The 22,143-nt window shown below is 37.2% G+C and overlaps 1 protein-coding gene across 6 annotated transcripts in view; it reads left to right on the top strand.

The window, feature by feature from the left end:
- Positions 1–22,143, top strand: part of CEP83 (centrosomal protein 83) — a gene marked incomplete at its 5' end in the record, with an annotated part of 75,593 nt that overhangs the window by 20,813 nt on the left and 32,637 nt on the right. For 5 of the 6 annotated variants that reach the window (XR_013811155.1, XM_079715467.1, XM_079715469.1 and 2 more), the window contains 5 exons: positions 8,740–8,991; positions 11,584–11,715; positions 18,667–18,781; positions 20,052–20,196; positions 20,310–20,459. Coding sequence is in view for 5 of the 6 variants with exons in the window: in XM_079715467.1 (XP_079571593.1) it covers positions 8,740–8,991; positions 11,584–11,715; positions 18,667–18,781; positions 20,052–20,196; positions 20,310–20,459 (794 nt within the window). Of the gene's footprint in view, positions 1–248; positions 497–8,739; positions 8,992–11,583; positions 11,716–18,666; positions 18,782–20,051; positions 20,197–20,309; positions 20,460–22,143 lie in introns of those variants that run through there. The other variant, XM_079715471.1, reaches the window with a different exon arrangement.

The raw sequence follows: 22,143 nt of genomic DNA, 5'->3' as shown, positions 1-22,143 counted from the left end.
ATTTTCCTGTGGGAAAAAAAGAATGATAAAAAGACTTCCAACCTAAAATGTGGATTTAGTATATTGAAGAGTAACTACTGAGGCTGAAGATAGTGATGCTTTATTTTATACTTTGCTTTTAAAATCTAATATTGATGTTTATCTGGTAATGATTATTTGTATTCTGTAGTTTCTAGTTTTATTGTGTTTTTTTTTTTTTTTTTTTGCGGTAGGCGGACCTCTCACTGTTGTGACCTCTCCCCTTGCGGAGCACAGGCTCCGGACGCGCAGGCTCAGCGGCCATGGCTCACGGGCCCAGCCGCTCCGTGGCATGTGGGCTCTTCCCAGACCGGGGCACGAACCCATGTCCCCTGCATTGGCAGGCGGACTCTCAACCACTGCGCCACCAGGGAAGCCCTTATTGTGTTTTTAAAGAATGAAACCTGCATCTGAAACCTGATGGCTATTCTATTTTTCACCCATGAAAAATCAAATGATAGTCATTAAAAATTTTAAGGTACCAGTGGCATCTTAAATAATTTTCTAATTGGAATGTCTTATGACATTCTTAGAAATCTGGAGATAAACGGCTAGCTAAGAAGCTATGATTAGTAAAGGCTAGAAAAGTAAAACTTTCTATTAAGACTGAAGTCCTCGTATGAGTGTGTTTCGTGTTTGGTAATTGCAATCATTGTTGCTTTTGTTGTGGTCATCCATTTACAATGCTTGGTATCAGCTTATCTCTTGTAAAAATGAAATACAGTGTGTGTGTGTGAGTTGTGGGGGAGAAAAAAAGACTGAAGTTCTCTCCTTTCTACTTCCTAGTTGATTATGCAGGAGTAATATTAATTAGTGGATAATTGGGTATCTGCTTTCCTTCCATCACTTATCTTTACACTCCAGTTTCTCTATACAATTAAAGTAAAAACTAGTGAGATGATGTGGACACAAAACAGCAGTAAAACTTCAAAGTAAAGCCTACTCTGGCCATCTATCAATTTTACAGTTTTAACTGGTATTAAAATATATTAGCTTGGTGTACTAAAAATAATTGGATTTTCTTGCATTAATTAAGGACTCACACAGTACTGTACATTTTCACTTCTACAGATAAAAGAAATAACTGAATGTTCTTTAGTGCTTTGTTTCATAGGGGAATACTTGAGGAAGATTTTGTTAGTGTTTTCCTGAGGAGCACTCTAGGAATTCACATGTCCCTCATGATATTTTGAAGTTTAAAAAGTATATGAAAGAAGATATCTTTATGAAAAAGATAATGGCATGATTTCTCAGTGCATTTGGCTGTATACAGATGAAATTCTGAAGTTACATATATAGTTGTTACTTGGAAGTGGTACTACTGTGTTTATATTTTATTAGGACTCTGATTTTATATTATTCTGCAAATAGTAATGAAGAGCAGTACAAAGAGTTTTAGGTACAGGTGATTGTAATGTAGCCTGAATGAGTGAAAGAGTAATCCAGTGGAGATACTAAGATCTTGAGAGAGGGCAGTGAGCACTGCATCATATGAAAAACTGTCAGTGACACAATACATAGTGACAGGTCTCTGAGATTATTCCATCATGCTCTCCAAACTGGCTGAGCTCTACCTTGGCTTGTACGGGGCTGGTGAGAAGCCAAATTTCCTATGACAAAGAAGGAGAACTTCTTTGGGTCCCTGTTACCACATGCTGTTTTTCTATTATAGCACTGGTAGCACAGAACTGATGATGCGCTCCTTATTTGGGTCCTTATCCTGACATGTATGTCGGTAGACATCATGAGATCTCTCAAAACACTTCTTTTTTGTTCTGATAGGTTTTGAAGTTCTACCTGGAGTTTTGCTTTAGGTCTAGGTGGGTTCCGTTATCTGAAATATTCCAAGTTCTCTAACTTACACCCTTCTCAGATTACTCTGAACTATTGATACATTACAATAGATAAAAGTCTCCCAAATTAAAATTAAATTACTTCACAGTTGGAATTCTCTGGAATTGATTTTAGCACACTTTTAAGAAAGGCTTTATGAAATTTTACTCATTAAACTTTTCTGTGAATGCAGTTTTGAATATCTCAAAAACTTAACTTTTTGCATGTAAAATTTTAAGCATTTTAGATGTTCATTTAGCATGACATGGGGAACTGACTTAACTTCTCTGTGCATCAGTGTCCTCATCTATAAAATGGTGTTATCAGTAGTATCTATCTCATGGAGTTGTTTTGAGGATTTAATAAATTAATGTGTGTAAAGTGCTTAGACAGCACATAGTAAGCCTTCAATAAATGGTAGATGCTATTATCATTATTTAAAGTTCCACATACTCAGATTTCTTGAGTATATGATCTTGTCCTTTACTTGAGCATGTTAGAGTTTTCAGTGTCAGGTCTGCACTTAGATTCTCTAAGTATTTTGAGGGCATATCTCATTACAGTGCCTGCATCCCCCATCTTCATCTCACCATCATTCTGACTGCTGTGCTTTCAGATGCTCTCTGCCCTAGCTTTTCCTATCAGTCACAGTTAGTTATCTTTCTTTTACTACACTCATGACCTCTCGGGGCCTGAAAAAGGCATATGCTTATTATCCCTATTCTCTTGTTCAGTTTGAGTAGAATTCTTCTAAAGACACTGAACATCACCTCATTTCCCAATAGTTCTTGCACCCCATCATCTGATCTTTCCATATTTATGTCTGGAGGCAAATACATAGTCATGGGGAGAAAGTTCTTAGTACTATCTTTCTCTTACTAGGAGAAAATAAGGAGTTTAAGGAAAGGAGATGTTATCTTCCAAAATTAGATTAAAATGTGAACTTTTTTTTTTTTGCGGTACGCGGGCCTCTCACTGTTGTGGCCTCTCCCATTGCGGAGCACAGGCTCCGGACGTGCAGGCCCAGCGGCTATGGCTCACGGGCCCAGCCGCTCCGCGGCATGTGGGATCTTCCTGGACCAGGGCACAAACCCGTGTCCCCTGCATCGGCAGGCAGACTCTCAACCACTGCGCCACCAGGGAAACCCTAAAATGTGAACTTTAAATCTGTAAATAAGTGCTACCTTCTTCTTAGTGTAAATAAATGAGAAAATGTTTTTGTTTTCCATCATTGATATAGGAAAAATCAATTCTAATACATATAGGGGAAAAGGGGAAACTTGGAATAATAGGAATATAAAAAGGTAAGCTAACTTGATTTTAAAAACAAAGATCAGGGAACTTGAAATTTCATGTGCAAAATGGTTACCATAATGCCTGACAAATAGTAAATATTCAGATTAATGATATTATCACTATTAGTACCTGACAGCATTAATCATAGTACTAATTTTCATAATAGATATAGTAGATATTTTTAAATAGATTTCATATTTGTAAATGAGAAGCTACAGAAGTTGAAGAAGTGAAAGAAAACAAATTTTTATTTAATTTACTGGGAGAAGCACTTTATAATTCTTTGAATTTTGTCATCAACCCTAGAGATTAGATAATCATTATTCCCATTTTATAAATGAGAAAACGCTCATGAAGCACTGAGAGACTGGTTCAAGGTTGGACAGCTAGTAGGTGGTAGAGCCAGGAATCAAATCTAGGTAGTCTGGGGATTTCTGCTTCTGGCCAGGGTAGAGTTTTAGGGACTGAATTTAGCTTAAGGTGCTGACTAAAAACTGGGACAAAATATAGGAAACTGTGGTTTTCAGACACTAGAAAACAGGCAGTACAAGGCAGTGATCCCTAAAAGAAGGAAACAAATAAAATGAGCTCTGAGATTGCCTCATCTTATATCTACCAGAGTGGAAAGGCCACCTAATGCATGGTGCATTGCATAGAAGACTCAGAAGGATTTTATCTCAGTAGTAGGGCCAAATTAGCCCCACAATAGTGGCTACTCTGGTTCTGCCTAACAAGTGTAAAAGAAAGATTTGAAAGGATCAAACTTTTACTAAGTAACTTAACTGAATAATAGAACAAAGATTTAAAAGTACATAAAGGAATACAAAAGAACCTAGCATTAAAATAAAATAAAAATAAAATTCAGAATGTCTGACATCCAGGATAAAAGGACTGGGTTCATAGTTGTATTCTACCAAACATTTAAGGAAGAAATTATACCCCGTCTTTACAATTTCCTTCAAAAGATAGAGTCAGAAGGAATCTTCTTAATTCATTCCATGAAGCCAGCATTACCCTAATACCTAATCCAAACAAAGACGTTACAAGAAGACTGTAGACCAAACTCTCTCATGAACAAAGATGCAAGAATCCTCGACAAAGGGCTTCTCTCGTGGCACAGTGGTTAAGAATCTGCCTGCCAGTGCAGGAGGACACGGGTTCGAACCCTGGTCTGGTAAGATCCCACATGCCGTGGAGCAATTAAGCCCGTGCGCCACAACTCCTGAGCCTGTGCTCTAGAGCCCACGAGCCACAACTACTGGAGCCTGTGCTCCATAACAAGAGAAGCCACCAAAATGAGAAGCCCGTGCACCGCAGCGAAGAGTAGCCCCCACTCACCACAGCTAGAGCAAGCCCGTGCACAGCAACGAAGGCCCAATGCAGCCAAAAATAAGTAAAATAAAATAAATTAAAAAAATAATAAAGAATCCTCAACAAAATATTAGCAAATTGAAATCAATAATATATAAAAAGAATAATGCATCGTGAACAAGTAGGATTTATTTCAGGCGTTCAAAGCTGGTTCAACATTAGAAAATGAACTAATGTAATTCATCACATCAGTAGGCCAAAGAAGAAAAATCACATCATCATATCAATAGATACAGAAAAAGTTGTTGATAAAAGCCAACACCCATTCATGATAAAACTCTCAGCAAACTAGGACTAGAGGGGAACTACCTCAACTTGATAAAGAACATCTATAAAAAAAGTACAACTAACGTCATACTTAGTGGTGTGAAACCAGAAGCTGTCCCACTAAAATCAGCTAACAAGGCAAGGATGTCCCCTCTTACCACTCCTTTTCAGTACTGTACTGGAGTCTTAGCTAATACAATAAGACAAGAAAAGGAAATAAAAGACATACAAATTTGGAAGGAAGAAGTAGAGCTGTCTTTGCTTCCAGATACATGATTGTGCAGAAAATCTGAAACAATCAATAAAAAACTCCTGGAACGAATGCAGCTTTTACAGTGGAGTTGCAGGATATAAGGTTAATATACAAATGGCAGTCACTTTCCTATATGACAGTAATCAACAAGTGGAATCTGAAATTAAAAACATAATATCATTTACATTAGCATCCCCCCAAATGAAATACTTAAAAAAAATATATGTACAAGATCTAAATGAAGATCTGATGAACATAATCAAAGGATGAATGGAGTGATACTTCACCTTCATGGAGAGGAAGACTTAATGTTGCCAAGATGTCTGTGCTTCCCAACTTGATCTGTAGATTCAGTACAATCCCAATCAAAACCCCAGCAAGTTTTGTGGATATTGACAAACTGATTCTAGAGTTTATAGAGAGCGGCAAAAGACCCAGAATAGCCAGCACAATATTGAAGAAGAACAAAGTTGAAGGACTGACTATAAAGCTATGGTAATCAAGACAGTGTGCTGTTGGCAAAAGAACAGACAAACGGATTAATAGAACAGACCAGAGAGTTGAGAAATAGACCCATAGAAATACCATCATCTCTTCTTTGACAGAGGAAAAAAGGCAGAGTAGAGAAAAATGGTCTTTTCAACAAATGATGCTAAAACAACTAGACATGCAAATGCAAAAAAAAAAAAAAAAAGTGGATCCAGACACAGACCATACAACTTCACAAAAATTAACACAAAATAGATTATAGACCTAAATGTAAAACTTAAAATTATCAGACTCCTAGAAGTTAATGTAGGGAAAAACCTAGATGACCTTGGGTTTGGTGTTGACTTAGATACACCACCAAGATATGGTACTTGATACATGAAAGAAATAATAAGTTAGACTTCATTGAAGTAAAAAATTCCCACTCTGAAAGACACTCTAGAGAATGAGAAGAGAAGCCATAGGCTGGGAGAAAATATTTGAAAAAGATATATCTGATAAAAGACTGTTAGCCAAAATATACAAAGAACTCAAACTCAACAATAAGAAAACAAACAACTGGATTAAAAAATGGGCCAAAGGCCTTAACAAACATCTCACCAAAGAAGATATACAAATGGCAAATTAGCACCTGAAAAGATGTTGAACATCATATGTCATTAGGGAATTCAGGACTTCAAGGGAGATGACATGTGAATCTGAGATTAGAGGAAAAGGGGAGAGCTGAGGCTGTGTCCAAGATCTTTACCCAGAGGATGGATAGCAGTGATTGAATATGAGCTCCTCCAGAACAGAGGTTTTATGATTGTAGTTGACCCTGAACAACACGGGGTTTGAACGGTGTGGGTCCATTTATACCTGGATTTTTAAAAATAAATACACATATAATACTGCATATAAGTAGACCCGCACCGTTCAAACCCATGTTGTTCAAGGGTCAACTGTACACAATCCACGGTTGGTCGAATCGGCAGATGTAGAACCCACCCATACAGAGGACTGATTTGAGCCCTTGGTTTTTGGTATCTGTAGCAGGTCCTGGAACCAGTCCTGTTAGATACTGAGAGCCGGCTGGCTGTCTCTGCTTATCTGCTAGGTTCTCTAACGTATCCTTAATACCTAGAGCAGCACCGCCTACGCAGTAAGTACTCAATAAATATTTGTTGCATGAACGAATGAATAGAGAAGTTAGAAGGCAGTGATTACCAGTTTTGGCAGGAGTGACTTGGTAGAGAACTCTTGTTAAGGAGTTATAAATGTGAGATCTAATCCTGAATTTGCTATTAGCTAGCTCAGTCCAGAGCTTCGGCTCCCACTTCAACTATCACATAGATGCCTTTTAAAACTACTGGAGGAAGCAGTAGCATAGGAAACATGCTGGTCATGAACATTAGCTGTCTGATCCCATATGTAAAATGAAGACTACAAGATAAATTATTGTTACTAACTGCAATTTTATATATAACACTTAGCTCAGCACTTGATCCATATTAAGTACTCAGTAAAGGGCACCATTGTTTGAACCTGAGTTTCATATCAATGAGCTGCCACACCTCTGATATAGCACAGTAGAACAATATTTGGATTTCCTCGTGCAAAAGCTAAGTGGTTTCTTAAAGATCTTCCAGCCCAGCCCTTCATTTTAACTGATGCCAAAGTGAAAAAGTGACTTCCATAAAGTCACGCACCTGGCTGAAGGAAAGAGAATATGGAGGGGAAAAGGTAGTTGGGGACCAAACCTTGGGGGTAATGTTTATGTAAAGGATGGGAGGAAAAATAGGAGACACTAATTAGTTGAGTTTTTGAGGGCTTGACCCTGAATTTTACAGCTGCCTTCTATAATAAATTTTATTTTCTGGGAAGAAGTGGCATTTGCCTGCTGTGGATAGCTCTACCTATATTTCCCATTGACATCTTTAATTCAGTTTCAATTTAATGTCCAAAACCAAACTGGAATCACTACATGTTAGAACTGAATAGGATCTCAGAGGGCCTCATTCTAACCTCTCATCTTACAGATGAGGAAAACATTCTGCCCTGGGGTGGAGGTCTCACACTTCTTAGATTCACTTATATCAATGTGAGCAATCAGTTGTCTCTTGGGCCATTTTTGCCCAGGCTGCAGAGCATTACTTTAAGTCCTTTTGGCTTAGAGTGAGCCTTCTAAGCTCATCCTGGCTACAACAACCCCTGATGCTGTTTATAGCCGTCTCTTCTAACTTTCTTTTTGTTTTTTCTTTTTTTTTAAACAACTGAATCTTTAAGTTAAATCACCGGAAGAAACCCCATATATAAAAAGAGACTAAAAAGAGGAGCTGCTGTGGTTAACAACAAAGGTTTGTTGGTGGTGATAGTAGGGGATAGGGAGTTGGCGAGATCAGCAGAGGGAAAGGATGAGTTTTACTGTGATTACTTGGACCCTCATTCCTGGAGGTGAGGGGCCTCTGAAGTGCCTCAGAGGTTAGGAAGCAGTTTGAAATCCCCTGATTTGGAGGCACATGAGATCTGGCAGCGATGGTTGGCGTGAATGAGAAGACCCTTGTATTTTTGTTCAACAAGTTCCTTAGTGATTTGCCTACGTGCCCTGGAGTAATGATTTTCAGCTCTTTCTTGGATCTGAGAATTAAGAACTAGGCCATCACTACAACTAGGGCTTTAAGAAACTCTCAGCTATTATTTAAAAGCTCTCATCAGTCACATTTGTTGTTACTTATATGGACAAGCAGCTTTTTTTGTAAATTAAGTTGCCTTGGAATAGATGATTTTATTAGTATAGATATAGCCCAAGAATTACTGTCACATGAGGAAAAGCTTAGGAGTAATCAGTTTATGCAAGATCAATATGATCTTGCATAAACCCCTATAATGTTCTGATGAATATTAAAGTACTTGACATATTTTAAATTATTATTTTATAGTATTACTTATAATTTTGAATTTTAGTCAGCAACTGATGAAGCCCTGTGCTAGGCACCACGGGGAGATGGAGGGAAAATAGGACAAGGTCCTTGCCCTCACATTTGAGTCATGCCAAGTACAGAATGAAGAATGTGACATTTTAGGATTTTTTTCCTTTGTACTTCATTTTACCACCTGAGCTTTTTTTTTCATATTGTACAATTTTTAATTTTAATTTACTGACTTGTAAAGCATGTTCATGGCTGAAAATTCGATAATTTAAGGTTGTATGCTTTCTTTCAAATTGTCATCAGATTGCAAGACTGGAGAAAGATAAAGAAGAACTACATAACCAGCTGCTTAGTGTTGATCCCACAAGAGACAGCAAACGAGTGGAGCAACTTGTTCGAGAAAAAGTCCATTTGTGTCAGAAATTAAAAGGTTTAGAGGCTGAAGTAGCAGAATTAAGAGCTGAAAAAGAAAATTCTGGTGCTCAGGTAGAAAATGTCCAGAGAATGCAGGTGCGGCAGTTGGCTGAGATGCAGGCTACAGTCAGATCCCTGGAGGTAAGGTTTTAATTGCTTCTCGGTAGACTATCGCGTACTTTTTTTTAAAGTGCAGTTGACAAGCCTTTGATTTTTTAGGGCATAAATGTATGCTCACCAATCTAATGCTGACGCATTTGTGGAATCCCAAGAGTATATATACTTTTTGTAAAGAAGAAAGCTCTTGATTCATAAGCAATAGCTATGCTACCACATTTACAAAGGGATTATTTATTCTTTGAGAGTCACGTCGCCTATCTGAAATGATTTAACTTTTACAATGCCACAGAGTAGAATATGCAAAATTCAAAAAAAAATTGAGTTTCTGAAGACTAAAGTCATCTTAAACCAGAAAGAGCAATTTCTTTCTAGTTATTTCCTTACACTGGGATTCAAGATCTTAAAATCGTAAATCCTGTTTCAACAGAAATACCATACTTATATATCTTATGACAGCTTCTTGCCGGAGTTACAAAATTGAACTTGGCTACTAATGCATATAAGCCTTTACTGAATTATTTCCCTAAGTTCATTAGAGAAAGAAAAGAGCTGGCAGAGCTAAGCTGGTACTCCTAGAGGTATTCTCCTATGAAAGTTCTTGTTTCTATTGTTGGAGAGGAAAAACTTTTCTTTCACCCTCTTAGGTTCAGAGTTTAAGGGTTGTGAATTAAACTGACAACAGACAGATTAGCAAGAGAAAAGACAGATTTTTATTCATGTACGTAAACAGGAGTTCACAGAAAAATGTGACTCAAAGAGGCAGTAGTAATTTGGGGCGTATATACCATTCTAATAAGGAAAAGAGGGGGAGAAAGGACACTTATAGGGAAACAAATGACTTTTAGGAAAGATAAACAGGCCCTTAGGAAAACAAATGGCAGATATGACAATTTTGTGATGTTGTTTGTGTAGGTGCTTTCTTATCCTGGTGTTGACTTCTTGTCTTCGGTGATAGAAGTTGGCCTTCCTTAGTTATGAAACGCCTGGGGAGGGGACTTCTAACACTTAAATTCTTTTTAGAGGCTCTACTTTTAGACAGATAAGAGGAGTTCCGGAAAAAACTTTGTCCTGTGTCTGTTGATTCTCAAAAGCCTTCAGCTCCAAACAATTCTTATTCCACAGTGGCATATTCTGGACCCCTTTACAGTTTTATTGAGATAATGCTTATTCCTCCTAGTCCTTAGTGTCTTACGTGTAGCAAATATACTAGTTTGATAGTTTTTAAAAATTTATTTTGAGCAGTCTAAAATGTTTTGTTTTGTTTTCTTCAGAATAGTTGTGAGGTGATTTGAACTGGAGGGAAATTAGTGTGCACCTAGTTTATAATTAAAATCCAATATCCAAATCTAAAGTAGTGATTTTTTTCCGGACAGCAAACTGGTACAAGAAGTACATTAATATGTTTTGAAGAGTAGAAGTCACCTTTTTATTTTTTGGCTGAAGCTTCTGACAGTATTTAGTGGTTTCCTGAATTAAAATTGTCAGTATCATTGGACCTTAGACATGAGGCAGTTCAGAATGAAGTGTTTATGTTGCCGTCCTTCCATCCTTAACACATTTACACAGTGACAGTGGGATGACTGCGATTGAGTATGGTATGTGATCTCAATGTGAAACTTTGCATTGAGGTCATTTAGAGTGATTATTTTCAAGACCAGTTGAATGATGACAAAAGATGGGAGGTTCTTTCACAAGAGCCTGTATTTCATTTTATCATTTGTCAGATGAAATGAAAATACGCACATGACAGGTAGCCTGCCTTTCTTTGATTTTTTTTTTTTTTGTCTATCATTGTGCCTGAAGAGTATCATTTTTTATGTGAGGAAAATAGGGTTTTTTTCTGAATTATTTGTTGAATATCATATTTAAGATATATAGGAAATGAGCTGTTGCATAACTGAAGCTTATCCTTTAAATGCAAAATGTTTTCATTTTAACTATTTTGAGTAGAAGTATTTTTAAAAAGCATTTAGTTTTCCCTTTCTAATTAAAGAGTACTATGAGTATTACCAACTGGAAATTTTCTTGACAGCTTACTTCATTAAGAATATTATGTGATGAGTTCAGGAGCTATTGAGTTCTTTGCCCATACTTCCAGAAGCTCCAGATTAGCCGAGGATTTTGAATTTTTAATCTCTTGGGGATTGTTTTCTAATTTCCATTGATTTTAGATTTTCGGTTCTCACTTCTGACTACTACACATAATCCCTCTTCTCTACCTTGTAATATGCTTTTTCATATCTGCTGTGTGCTTGAAATCCACCAAAATGCTTGTTTGAATTATGTCCACAATAGTAGTAAATAGGTATCAAGTGAGTGTGTTAGGTACGCTCTCTCATGAGAGAAGTGTATGGGTTTTATCTTGGTGGTGGCTGTTGATAAGTTGTTTGTCCAGATAACTTTGTTGCATATTTCCTGGAGCAAATATCTTGCATTTGAATTCTACCAATTGCTTTGTGAAAACTCTTGTTACTTCGGTATATGTTAATATTGTTGAGGTTTTGAATAATTTTGGGTAGTATGATTATTACATTTATTTAAATAGTGCTTATTTTGTTTTTATATAATTGAAAAATTGTCAACAAATTTTAAAATATTTTATTTTAATAAAAGGCTGAAAAACAGTCAGCTAAGCAACAGGCTGAACGCTTGGAAAAAGAGCTACAATCAAGCAATGAACAAAACACTACTTTAATTAGTAAATTGCATAAAGCTGAACGGGAAATAAATACATTGACCAGTAAAGTAAGTTGTCTTAAGTATTTGTTTTATTCTTTTTTTTGCGGTATGCGGGCCTCTCAGTGTTGTGGCCTCCCGTTGCGGAGCACAGGCTCCGGACGCACAGGCTCAGTGGCCATGGCTCATGGGCCCAGCCGCTCCACGGCATGTGGGATCTTCACAGACCGGGGCACGAACCTGTGTTCCCTGCATCGGCAGGCGGACTCTCAACCACTGCGCCACCAGGGAAGCCCTGTTTTATTCTTTAGAATGCTTGAGACTGTATAATGACAAAGGAATTTTATGTTTCAGTAGCTTAGTTCCCTACGTTGAAGTCTCTTCTTTGATCTTATTCTACCTTCCAAATACATGTAGAAACTGACCAATTCTTTTTTTTTTTTAATTTATTTAATTTATTTATTTGTGGCTGTGTTGGGTCTTCCTTGCTGCGTGCATGCTTTCTCCAGTTGCGGTGAGCGGGGGCTACTCTTTGTTGTGGTGCGTGGGCTTCTCATTGCGGTGGCTTCTTTTGTTGCGGAGCACGGGCTCTAGGCGTGCGGGCTTCAGTAGTTGGGGCACGAGGAGTCAGTAGTTTTGGCTTTGGGGCTCTAGAGCACAGGCTCAGTAGTTGTGGCGTACGGGCTTCATTGCTCCGCGGCGTGTGGGAACTTCCCAGACCAGGGCTTGAACCCATGTCCCCTGCATTGGCCGGCAGATTCTTAACCACTGCACCACCAGGGAAGCCCCTGACCAATTCTTAACCGCTTTCATTGTGACCACTCTAGTCCAGTTTTTACAATAGCCTAATTGGTCTCTTTACTCTCTACCCTGTCAGAGCTCTGTGTGATCTGGCCCCTGCAATCTTTCCCCAGCCGTCATAGTCCATTTTCCCTCCCGTTCACTTTGCTCTAGCCTCACGGGCCTTCTCACTCTTCTTTGATCAAGCTTACTTCTACTTCAGGGCCTTTGCACTTGCCCGCCTTGCATGGTCTTCCCTCACATATGTATATAGCTTTCTTCCTCACCCATTTTTTTTTTTTAATTAATTTATTTTTGCTCACGTTGGGTGTTCATTGCTGCATGCGGGCTTTTCTCTAGTTGTGGCGAGCGGGGGCTACTCTTTGTTGTGGTGCGCAGGCTTCTCATTGAGGTGGCTTCTTCTGTTGCGGAGCATGGGCTCTAGGCGTGTGGGCTTCAGTAATTGTGGCACACAGGCTCAGCAATTGTGGCTCGCGGGCTCCAGAGCGCAGGCTCAGTAGTTGTCGTGCACGGGCTTAGTTGCTCCACAGCATGTGGGATCTTCCTGGACCAGGGATCAAACCCGTGACCCCTGCATTGGCAGGTGGATTCTGTGTTTTGTTTGTTTGTTTGTTTGTTTGATACATAAATATGTTTATTAATGCATTAAAACCAAATCTCATGATGAGTTTAAAAATTACTATAATTTTGAAGCAGTGATAAGTATTAATGATATTTTGAAATATCTGCAAAATATGTAATATGATATGAAAATATCTGTCACAGGTACTGTTAATACTACGATGGTTTGTAGTCCACATTCATAGTTGAAGTGGAAGGTGGATTCTTAACCACTGTGCCATCAGGGAAGCCCCTCCTCACCCATTTCTGATGTTGCCTTATCAGAGAGGACTTTTTTTTCTTCACTTTGTAAAATACCATCTTCCCTCTTCCTCTGCCTTATTCTCTGTCTTTTTTACCTGCTTTATATTTCTTCATAGCTCTTAACACCATCTGATATATTTGTTTATTTTTGTCTTTTCTACTCCCTTTGCCTCAAATGTAAGCTCCAAGAGAGCAGGGACATTGCTTTTATTACTGTTGTATCTCTGGCTCCTGAAACAGTGCTGGCACACAGTAGACAATAAATATTTGTTAAATGAGTAAATTAATAGCAGCAGCATGATCTGCATTTGTTATTTTTAAAAGAATATAATGGTTTGAACACCTTTTATATACAGTTTTCCCAGGAACTTAGAGGTTTTTTCCCCCCTCAAATGCAATGTATATAAGGAATCCAGTAACCAGAAGTAGGATAGCAATGATGAAAGCATTTTATAGAATACTGCAATGAATATCAGCTCTGGAGTCAGACATATTCAAATTCCATTTCTTCCCCTTGCTAGCTGTGTGACCTTGGGCAATTTAATTTCTCTCTGAAGACTTTAGCATTTTCCTTTATAAAACAGGACTAATACCTACCTTATAGAGTGTGGCAGAGATTAAATGAGATATTATGCATAAAGCACTTAGCATAAGGTCTAATATATAATCACCTGAATATTAGCTATTAGTAGTAGTACTTGGGTCAGCTCTAGGAACTTGAAAATGAGGCTGATGTCTGAATCAGTGAGATCATGTATTATATTTCTATCAGAGCAGAGTTATGTAAAATCACCTTAAAAAACAAAATGGTTTCTAGACCAGAGGGAATTTACTGTAGCCTGGTAGAAAATCTAGAGGAGTAACGTATTCATCGTAAATTCCTTGTCCACAGTCAAACAGTGTTTATGACAGAGGCAAGAGAGAGTTGTAGTTAGCAGAGTGTGAGTATTCTGGTCCCATTGAAGAGATCATTCTTACTGTGGAAAGGAATACCTCAGTCTATTTTAGTTTGTGGCCATGAAATAATCGATTCCTCCCATTTCTTTTGTTCTGACTGCATGAGCCCTAAGCAACTTTCTGACTGTTATGTGATTTCCTCTGTAATTTTGTCTACAGGGAGAGAGAACGTACTGGTCCTTCAGAGTTAAGAGTATTCTAGTTTCCATTATAGTTTTTTCTCGTAATTAATAAACTGACATTCTGGTTTTATAGATCACTCTTTGTAAACTTTAGTAATGTGAGTTCAACCTTGAGAGTGGTCTTTAAGTGTGGTGACAAAATTTGATTTCTATGCCTGAAGAGCCAAAGTCATAATATTAGATGAATTAGATGCCACCCTTGGGAGATAGTCTACCCAGTTTTTTCCATGGCAAATACATACTCTTTTACACTTCCAGATTGTATGTTTATTAACACACATTGCTAAGAGTTGCCTGTCTTTTTAAAGGCACACTTGCATTATTATGCCTATAAATGGTTTATTAAAAACTACCCACCAACTTCAGACAAACCAAGTTTTCATTTGAGATCTTGCATATAAAAAGATTTCAGGGCTTCCCTGGTGGCGCGGTGGTTGGGGGTCCGCCTGCCGATGCAGGGGATGCGGGTTCATGCCTGGTCCGGGAGGATCCCACATGCCGTGGAGTGGCTGGGCCCGGGAGCCATGGCCGCTGAGCCTGCGCATCCGGAGCCTGTGCTCCGCAACGGGAGAGGCCATGGCAGTGGGAGGCCCGCGTACCACGGGGAGGGGAAAGAAAAAAAGATTTCATTGGAAGGTTAAATTTTAAAATAATGTTTCAAACATTGTCACAGTTTTCTTTGCAACTTGAAATTTTCATCAACATTTTGCAGTTCTCACAAATGGTTGTTTGCAATGCAGAGGAACACCTGGGGTGTATTTGTCTGAGTTATTCAAATTTGTAAATGTTTGTTAGGTTTTTGAACAGTTATGTCATTGTGACTATTGGTGTCTTGGATTAAAAAGTATTTCCAAAGATGGCCTAAAAGTGATGACCTTAAAGATATCTAATATTCAATGAGATAAATTCTTCCTGTTATGAGGTGTTTGAGCTTTAGAACTCCAATAAAATGTACGGTTTTAAGGAAGTCATCCCACAGAATTACCTTATTAGCTAAGTTTATGAGGTCATACCATCTCAGTCCTTTGAAAAAGATCAGAGTTTGAGTACTGTCTCTGGAATTTACATCAAGAGCTTCTTGAGTAATACATTTTTTCAACTTTATTTGAATTTCTTGCTTACATATATTGCTTTCTTGTGTGTGTGTGTGTGTGTGTGTGTGTGTAATTTAACAGATTCTGAACCCTTATAAAATGCTTACTGTTGCTACTTTGTTACCTTTCTCAAAGTTTTATTAGTACTAGCTAATATTCTGAGTACTTCTGTTGTATCAAAAGCATAAAGCAAATTCACAATGTAAAGACCAGAATCTACATGGAAAATATATTGTGGAAAAAAAAAAGCAGAACAGGGTAGCTTGGCCCACAGAAGCTGAAAAAGATTGTAAATCTCTTCAAATTATTTGCAGCATTTTAACATTGTGCATTTTATTTAAGAAAAGATCCCTGGTTTTCCTAGGATTTTTGATGCTTGATTACAAAAGTTAAGAACTAGGAATCTAGAGGCAGAAAGAAACTTCATTATAACTATTTGGGATTTGGTTCATATTACTCATAGAAAGTGTTTTTATTCATCATATCTAAGTAATAAATATTCATATACGTTTTTCCATTTTTAATAAAATAATTTTAATATCATTTTGGAAGTTAATTACTATTAGTGTGAGTGCATTCATTATTTCAGTATTTTAGAAATGTGGCACTAAAGAAAAACTCATTAGGGTCCATAGATAAGTTAATTTGAATGCATGTTGCTTGAGCATATACCACTACTTTAATAATAGAAGTAGTTCTGAAGATAGACTTGTCGTTTGACTTCCGATCCAGTGTTCTTTCAGTTTCACTGATTATAGTTTAATTGAAAAATGTTTTCTCATTTCAGTAAATCTCAGTGAATGAATTAAGAAATATGTTTTTTATGTATTTTGCAGTTCTTCTCGTTGAAAGATTCTACAAAATCAGATGGGCCTGATTTTCCACCTCATATATAAAGCAGCTACAATGTGGTTTGCTAATGAACTGCTGTGTCATTCAAACCTTCTACAGTTAGTGTATAATAGCAGGTTATGATTACATTTGTCATAGAAATTAGATTTTCATTGTAGTTGTATTTCTTCCAAATTTTAAAGCATTTATAAATTCTGTCTGTCCATGAAATTATAAAAACCCAATCTATAGAAAGTTTAAATTTTAAAATAAATACAATTTTTTAGCTGCTCTGAAAGTATTTCAAAGCTGCTTTGTAAACATTGTTCTTTGAGACTTGCTTTCATAGAAAAGAACTTCAGAAAGATTTAAAAATGCAAATCTGATGTCAGCACACGGTATTCATTTTGTGTTGTGTCATTTGAAAGTCTACAGGTTAATTTGTGTCTTAGTGTGGTTATTAGCAGTACAAAGGCAGCACAGTACTTGACTTTCTTGTTTCCTTTAAGTGAGGAATTTGCAGGAAACCTTGTTATGTTTCCAAGACCTTTCATAGATGGAGTCTCCTCCAGTAAGACACTTCTGTTTCTCATCTTCGCCCTCTTTGGCTCTAGGGCCTCTTCCTGATTTATTTCTAACTCCCATCTCTAGTTTTTATAGCCTATTATTGCACTCAAGTAGATTATCCTTTACCCTCCCGTTACCACCATCTTATATTTTACATATTTGGCTTGTATATATTTGTGATTTTCTCCTCTGATTTCATAGTTTTGTACATTAGTATAATATGTCAGAATGCAGGTTTATCTAACCTTTATATCCGTACTGGTTAAATCCTCATTATAGTACTGTACCTAATTTTAGGAGCACCTCACCAAAGGGCAGGGATATGGAAACTGTTAGTGAATAGTACAGATGATTAGAGAGACAAAGCTTTCTTGTTTGCTGCTGTATCCCCAGCTCCTAAGACAGTGCTAGGGCACATAATAGGTGCTCAATAAATATTTATTGAATGAACAAAGGAATACTACTTAAAAATTTTTTTTATTTGTTTATTTTTGGCTGTATTGGGTCTTCGTTGCTGCGTGCGGGCTTTCTCTAGTTGCGGTGAGCAGGGGCTACTCTACGTTGCGGTATGCGGGCTTCTCATTTCAGTGGCTTCTCTTGTTGTGGAGCATGGGCTGTAGGTCACGCGGGCTTCAATAGTTGTGGCATGTGGGCTCAGTAGTTGTGGCTTGCGGGCTCTAGAGTGCAGGCTCAGTAGTTGTGGCGCACAGGCTTAGTTGCTCTGCAGCATGTGGGATCTTCCCGGACCAGGGCTCAAACCCGTGTCCCCTGCATTGGCAGGCAGATTCTTAACCACTGCACCACCAGGGAAGCCCAAGGAATACCACTTATGAACTATAATTATTCAGCTTTCAAAAGGAATGTCTCAGGGAAAAGCTGAGATTGGTATGTGGTCAATTATATGGAAAATATTGACAATTAGTTACATTCACCTTGGGGCTTTAAAAGAATCAGGTTTTGGCAATAAAGGTTTAAATTAGATTCATACATTTTGTACTTGTTTATCCCACTACCAGCATACACACACACACACACACACACACTATTTAGTCACCAACTTCAATAGATTATTCTTTCTTGTCCCCTTTGTTAGTCCTTTGCCTCTTAAATGGTTTCTTTACCTTCAGTTTCTTAATCCAGCACACTTGCAATTAGAGTTAATTTTCTGAAACAAAGTTGATTGTGCCACCTTCAGCAGCTAAGAGGATATACAACCCTTTTGTATGGCATATAAAGTTTATTCCCTGCCACTCCACAGTTTTCACGTCTTCCTCTGCACTGTCTATAACACATTGTTCATTGTTTTCCAAGCAGACAAGGTGATGTTCTACCTTTATAACATTTTATATGCTGTTCCTTATACCTAAAATGCCTTTTTGTCACCAGCAGGTTTTTTTAGAGGAAGGTTTCAATTTTTTTTCCCCTGAGGATGTTTCAGTCATTGACTATTGGATTTTAGGTACTTACAGTTAAGCTTTTAAAGGCAAGATTAAGCCCGATGACCCCACTCTGCTATTGAAAGAAATGACTCAATTCTATTAGGAACAGACTGTTTTCTTGGTGCTGAGTACTGTTCCAGGCACTGAAGCATCTTCCCTGCTGGAAGGTGCTTATACCCTATACTCTGCTACCAAAGTGTTTTCTCATTTCTACTAATGTTTTTGGGTTAGCATTTAGTGGCAAGAAAATGACCAATAGTAATTTCAATTTCTAATTATCAACAGGTAAAAGGACTTAAACATTCAAACAAACTAGAAATAACAGACATCAAACTGGAGGCAGCAAGAGCTAAGAGTGAGCTAGAAAGAGAAAGGAATAAAATTCAAAGTGAACTGGATGGTAATATATGATTTCCCATGCTTTTTACTGTTACTTTCACATATAAACTCAAATTACTAAAGTAGATCAAACTGGATTTTTATTTCCAATTTTAAGCTTAATTGAATTTTAATTTTAGAGCACATATGTATTGTTTTTATTTGTAAGTTAAATGTTCATTCTGTGATGTAACTTTAAAAAAACAATCTTATGGTTATATCATTATTATTTGATTAATACATAAATTAAGTGAAACGTTACAGATAGGATTCCATACTTCCTGGGTATATAGCTTAAAATCTGTTTAGATCATGTGATTATTAATATCAGACCATTTAAAATCTAAAGAATAATAGGTGGGTTCCAGGTCCAAGTTTTAAGTTTAAAAATTTTTTTATGTAGACCCTAGGCCAGTTATTGGGCCTAGTTCAGCCTAAGCTTATTTTTAAACTCTAATTTAGCCTTAGAATGTCCTTCTCATCAAGATTTCTCAGAAATTATATTATTTCTGACTTTTCTTAAGTACTTAAATAAGCTGCCTGTACCTGCAGCTGTCATGAAGGTTGGTCTCTAGTTGAACTGGCCTCTAGTTTCAGTTTCAGACAGAGCTTATGATGAATGATTATTTTCATTATTAATTTCTACTTGATGTTGACTCATGGATTTTCATAGAGTTAGGGAGCAAATTTTCTTTGGAACTTAAAGAGTTTGAGATCCAGTTTTGCATTCTTTTTAAACTTTGAGTTAGATATGAATTTGTTTTAGTTGTTCCATATGTAAAATACTTGTCATTTCATTACGAGGAAAATTTGTGAATTCATTGGACAAACTTGAAAGTGTCCAATTTGTATTAGATATCTAACAGTTCTGATAAGTTTCAAAAGCTTCTGTGATTTTATTCACTCTGCTTTCCAGCTAGCCGTATGATGATGCTGTCTGTGGGATTTAGGTTACAGAACCCTTTTAAAAGTTAAGTATTTAAACCTCTTTCGATATTACCCAGGTTGATGTCCCCAGCTCTCAAGATCCAAATGAGTAAATGTATATAACCTTTTATTGAAGTGTTTTTGTGTGAGTGCTTAATAAAATGACAAATTAAGTCTGAGTAGTAGTCTTTTTCGTTAAGAAAAGTTTATCAACAAAGTAAAGATCTTTGAGATGTGTATCTGGAGAGACTTACTTTCTATATTCTTTCGTCTTATCAGCTTATGAATATTTGCTGTTAATTGCAGTTTTTCTTCTTAATAACATTGAATACAGTACAGTTTTCTCCTTTAAAAAAAAATACTAGGATTACAGTCAGACAATGAAATTCTCACATCAGCTGTTGAACACCACAAAGTGCTTTTAGTAGAAAAGGACCGTGAATTAATACGTAAAGTACAAGCTGCCAAAGAAGAAGGTTACCAAAAACTTGTGGTATTACAAGATGAAAAGTAAGTACCTAATTACCTTATTTTGTGTTAAATCTCCTTGCAAATGAAAACATTTTGCTGTCATATCATCCTTATTGTAGTTCTTGTAATATAATTATCATCTCTTGTTTTAGGCTAGAACTTGAGAGCAGATTAGCAGATTTAGAGAAAATGAAAGTGGAACATGATGTCAGGAGGCAATCTGAAAAGGATCAGTGTGAAGAGAGATTGCGAGCTTCACAGATGGCAGAAGAGTCGGCCAGGAGGGAACTTCAAAGTATTAGGTTATATATGCATATTTTTTTTAAACTTCATTTTGAAATAATCTCATAGCCAACAAAACATTGTAAAACTAGTACAGAGTATTCCCATATAATTTTCACCCAGATCTCCATATCTGAATTATTTTGGTACCTTTGTTGGTTTCAGTTGGCCATATGTGAGTGTGTCTGTTTCTGGACTCTATTCTATTCCATTTATCTCTATGTCTGTCTTGACACCAATATCACACTCTCTTGACTACTGTAGCTTCATAGTAAGTTTGATTCAGGTAGTGCAAGTCTTCTACCTTGTTCTTTTTTGGCAAGATTGTTTTGGCTCTTCTAGGTCCTTTGCCTTTCCTTGTAAATAATCAGCTTATCACCATTTTCAAAAAGGCTTAAGATTTTGATTGGGATTGCACTGAATCTGTAACTCAGTTTGAGAAGAGTTGTCATCTCAACAGTATTGAGTCTATCCAATCCATGAATATGGTCTATCTCTCCATGTATTCAGGTCATCTTTAATTTCTGTCATCAGAGTTTTGTAGTATTCATTGTATATATCATGCTCATATTGTGTTACATTATAATTCTAAGCATTTTTATGCGATTATAAGTGGAGTTATGTTTTGAAATTTTACTTTCTAATTGTTTATTGCTGACATATAGAAATATAGTTGAGGGGCTTCCCTGGTGGCACAATGGTTAAGAATCCACCTGCCAACACAGGGGACACCGGTTCAAGCCCTGGTCTGGGAAGATCCCACATGCTGCAGAGCAACTAAGCCTATGTGCCGCAACTACTGAGCCTGCGCTCTAGAGCCTGTGATAAATGTGTCATATAGATTATGATATGCAGTGTTTTAATTATTATTTTTTAGAAATTCCCTAATTTCAATTTGCATCTTCCTTTTCACCCAAGAAACAATAGAAGGTATAGTTGTTTAATAGAAGGTGAAACTAATAGTTTTCTAGGGCTGCCACAACAAAATACCATAGACAGGGTAGTTTAAACAACAGAAATTAATTTTCTTACAGTTCTGGAGGCTAGAAGCCTTGGAGTTCAATGTGTTAGCAGATTTGGTTTCTCCTGAGGCCTGTCTCCTTGGCTTGCAGATTGGTTGCCTTCTTACTGTGTCCTCACAGGGGCTTTCCTCTGTGCGCATGTATCCCTGGTACCTCTCCCTCTTATAAGGGCACCAGTCATAGGATTAGGACCCACCCATATAACCTCATTTAACCTCATTTTACCTCTTTAAAGGCCTTGTCTCCAAATACAATCACATGTAAGTGATTGAAGGTTTTTGAATTTCCAGGTGATTGGGCTTTCTTGTTTATTTTGCTGTTAAATTTTAGTTTTATTGCATTTTGTGATCAGAGTATTGATTCTGTTATTTCTGCTTTATGGGACACTCTGATGTTTTCCTTGTGACCTAATATATCAAGGCCAGGACTATGGTAAAGCCAGTGAGGCACCCAGGGTGCAAAATTTAAGGAGGTACTCACTCTTATGTGTTGACATTGGACTTGGCAGGAAACCTAGAGTGAGTCTCCTTAAATTTTTCACTCTGGGCACCTCACTTACCTTATCTCAGTCTCAGACCTGTAATACATGATCCATTTTTATGAGTGTTACATAAGAACTAGTAAAGAAAGTGCTCAATTATGAGTATAAAGTTTGAAATATACATCCATAATATCTACCTTA

Source organism: Hyperoodon ampullatus, assembly GCF_949752795.1.
Source record: "Hyperoodon ampullatus genome assembly, chromosome: 11".
Classification (NCBI taxonomy): Eukaryota; Metazoa; Chordata; class Mammalia; order Artiodactyla; family Ziphiidae; genus Hyperoodon; species Hyperoodon ampullatus.
This window is presented reverse-complemented; position numbering and strand designations above follow the sequence as displayed.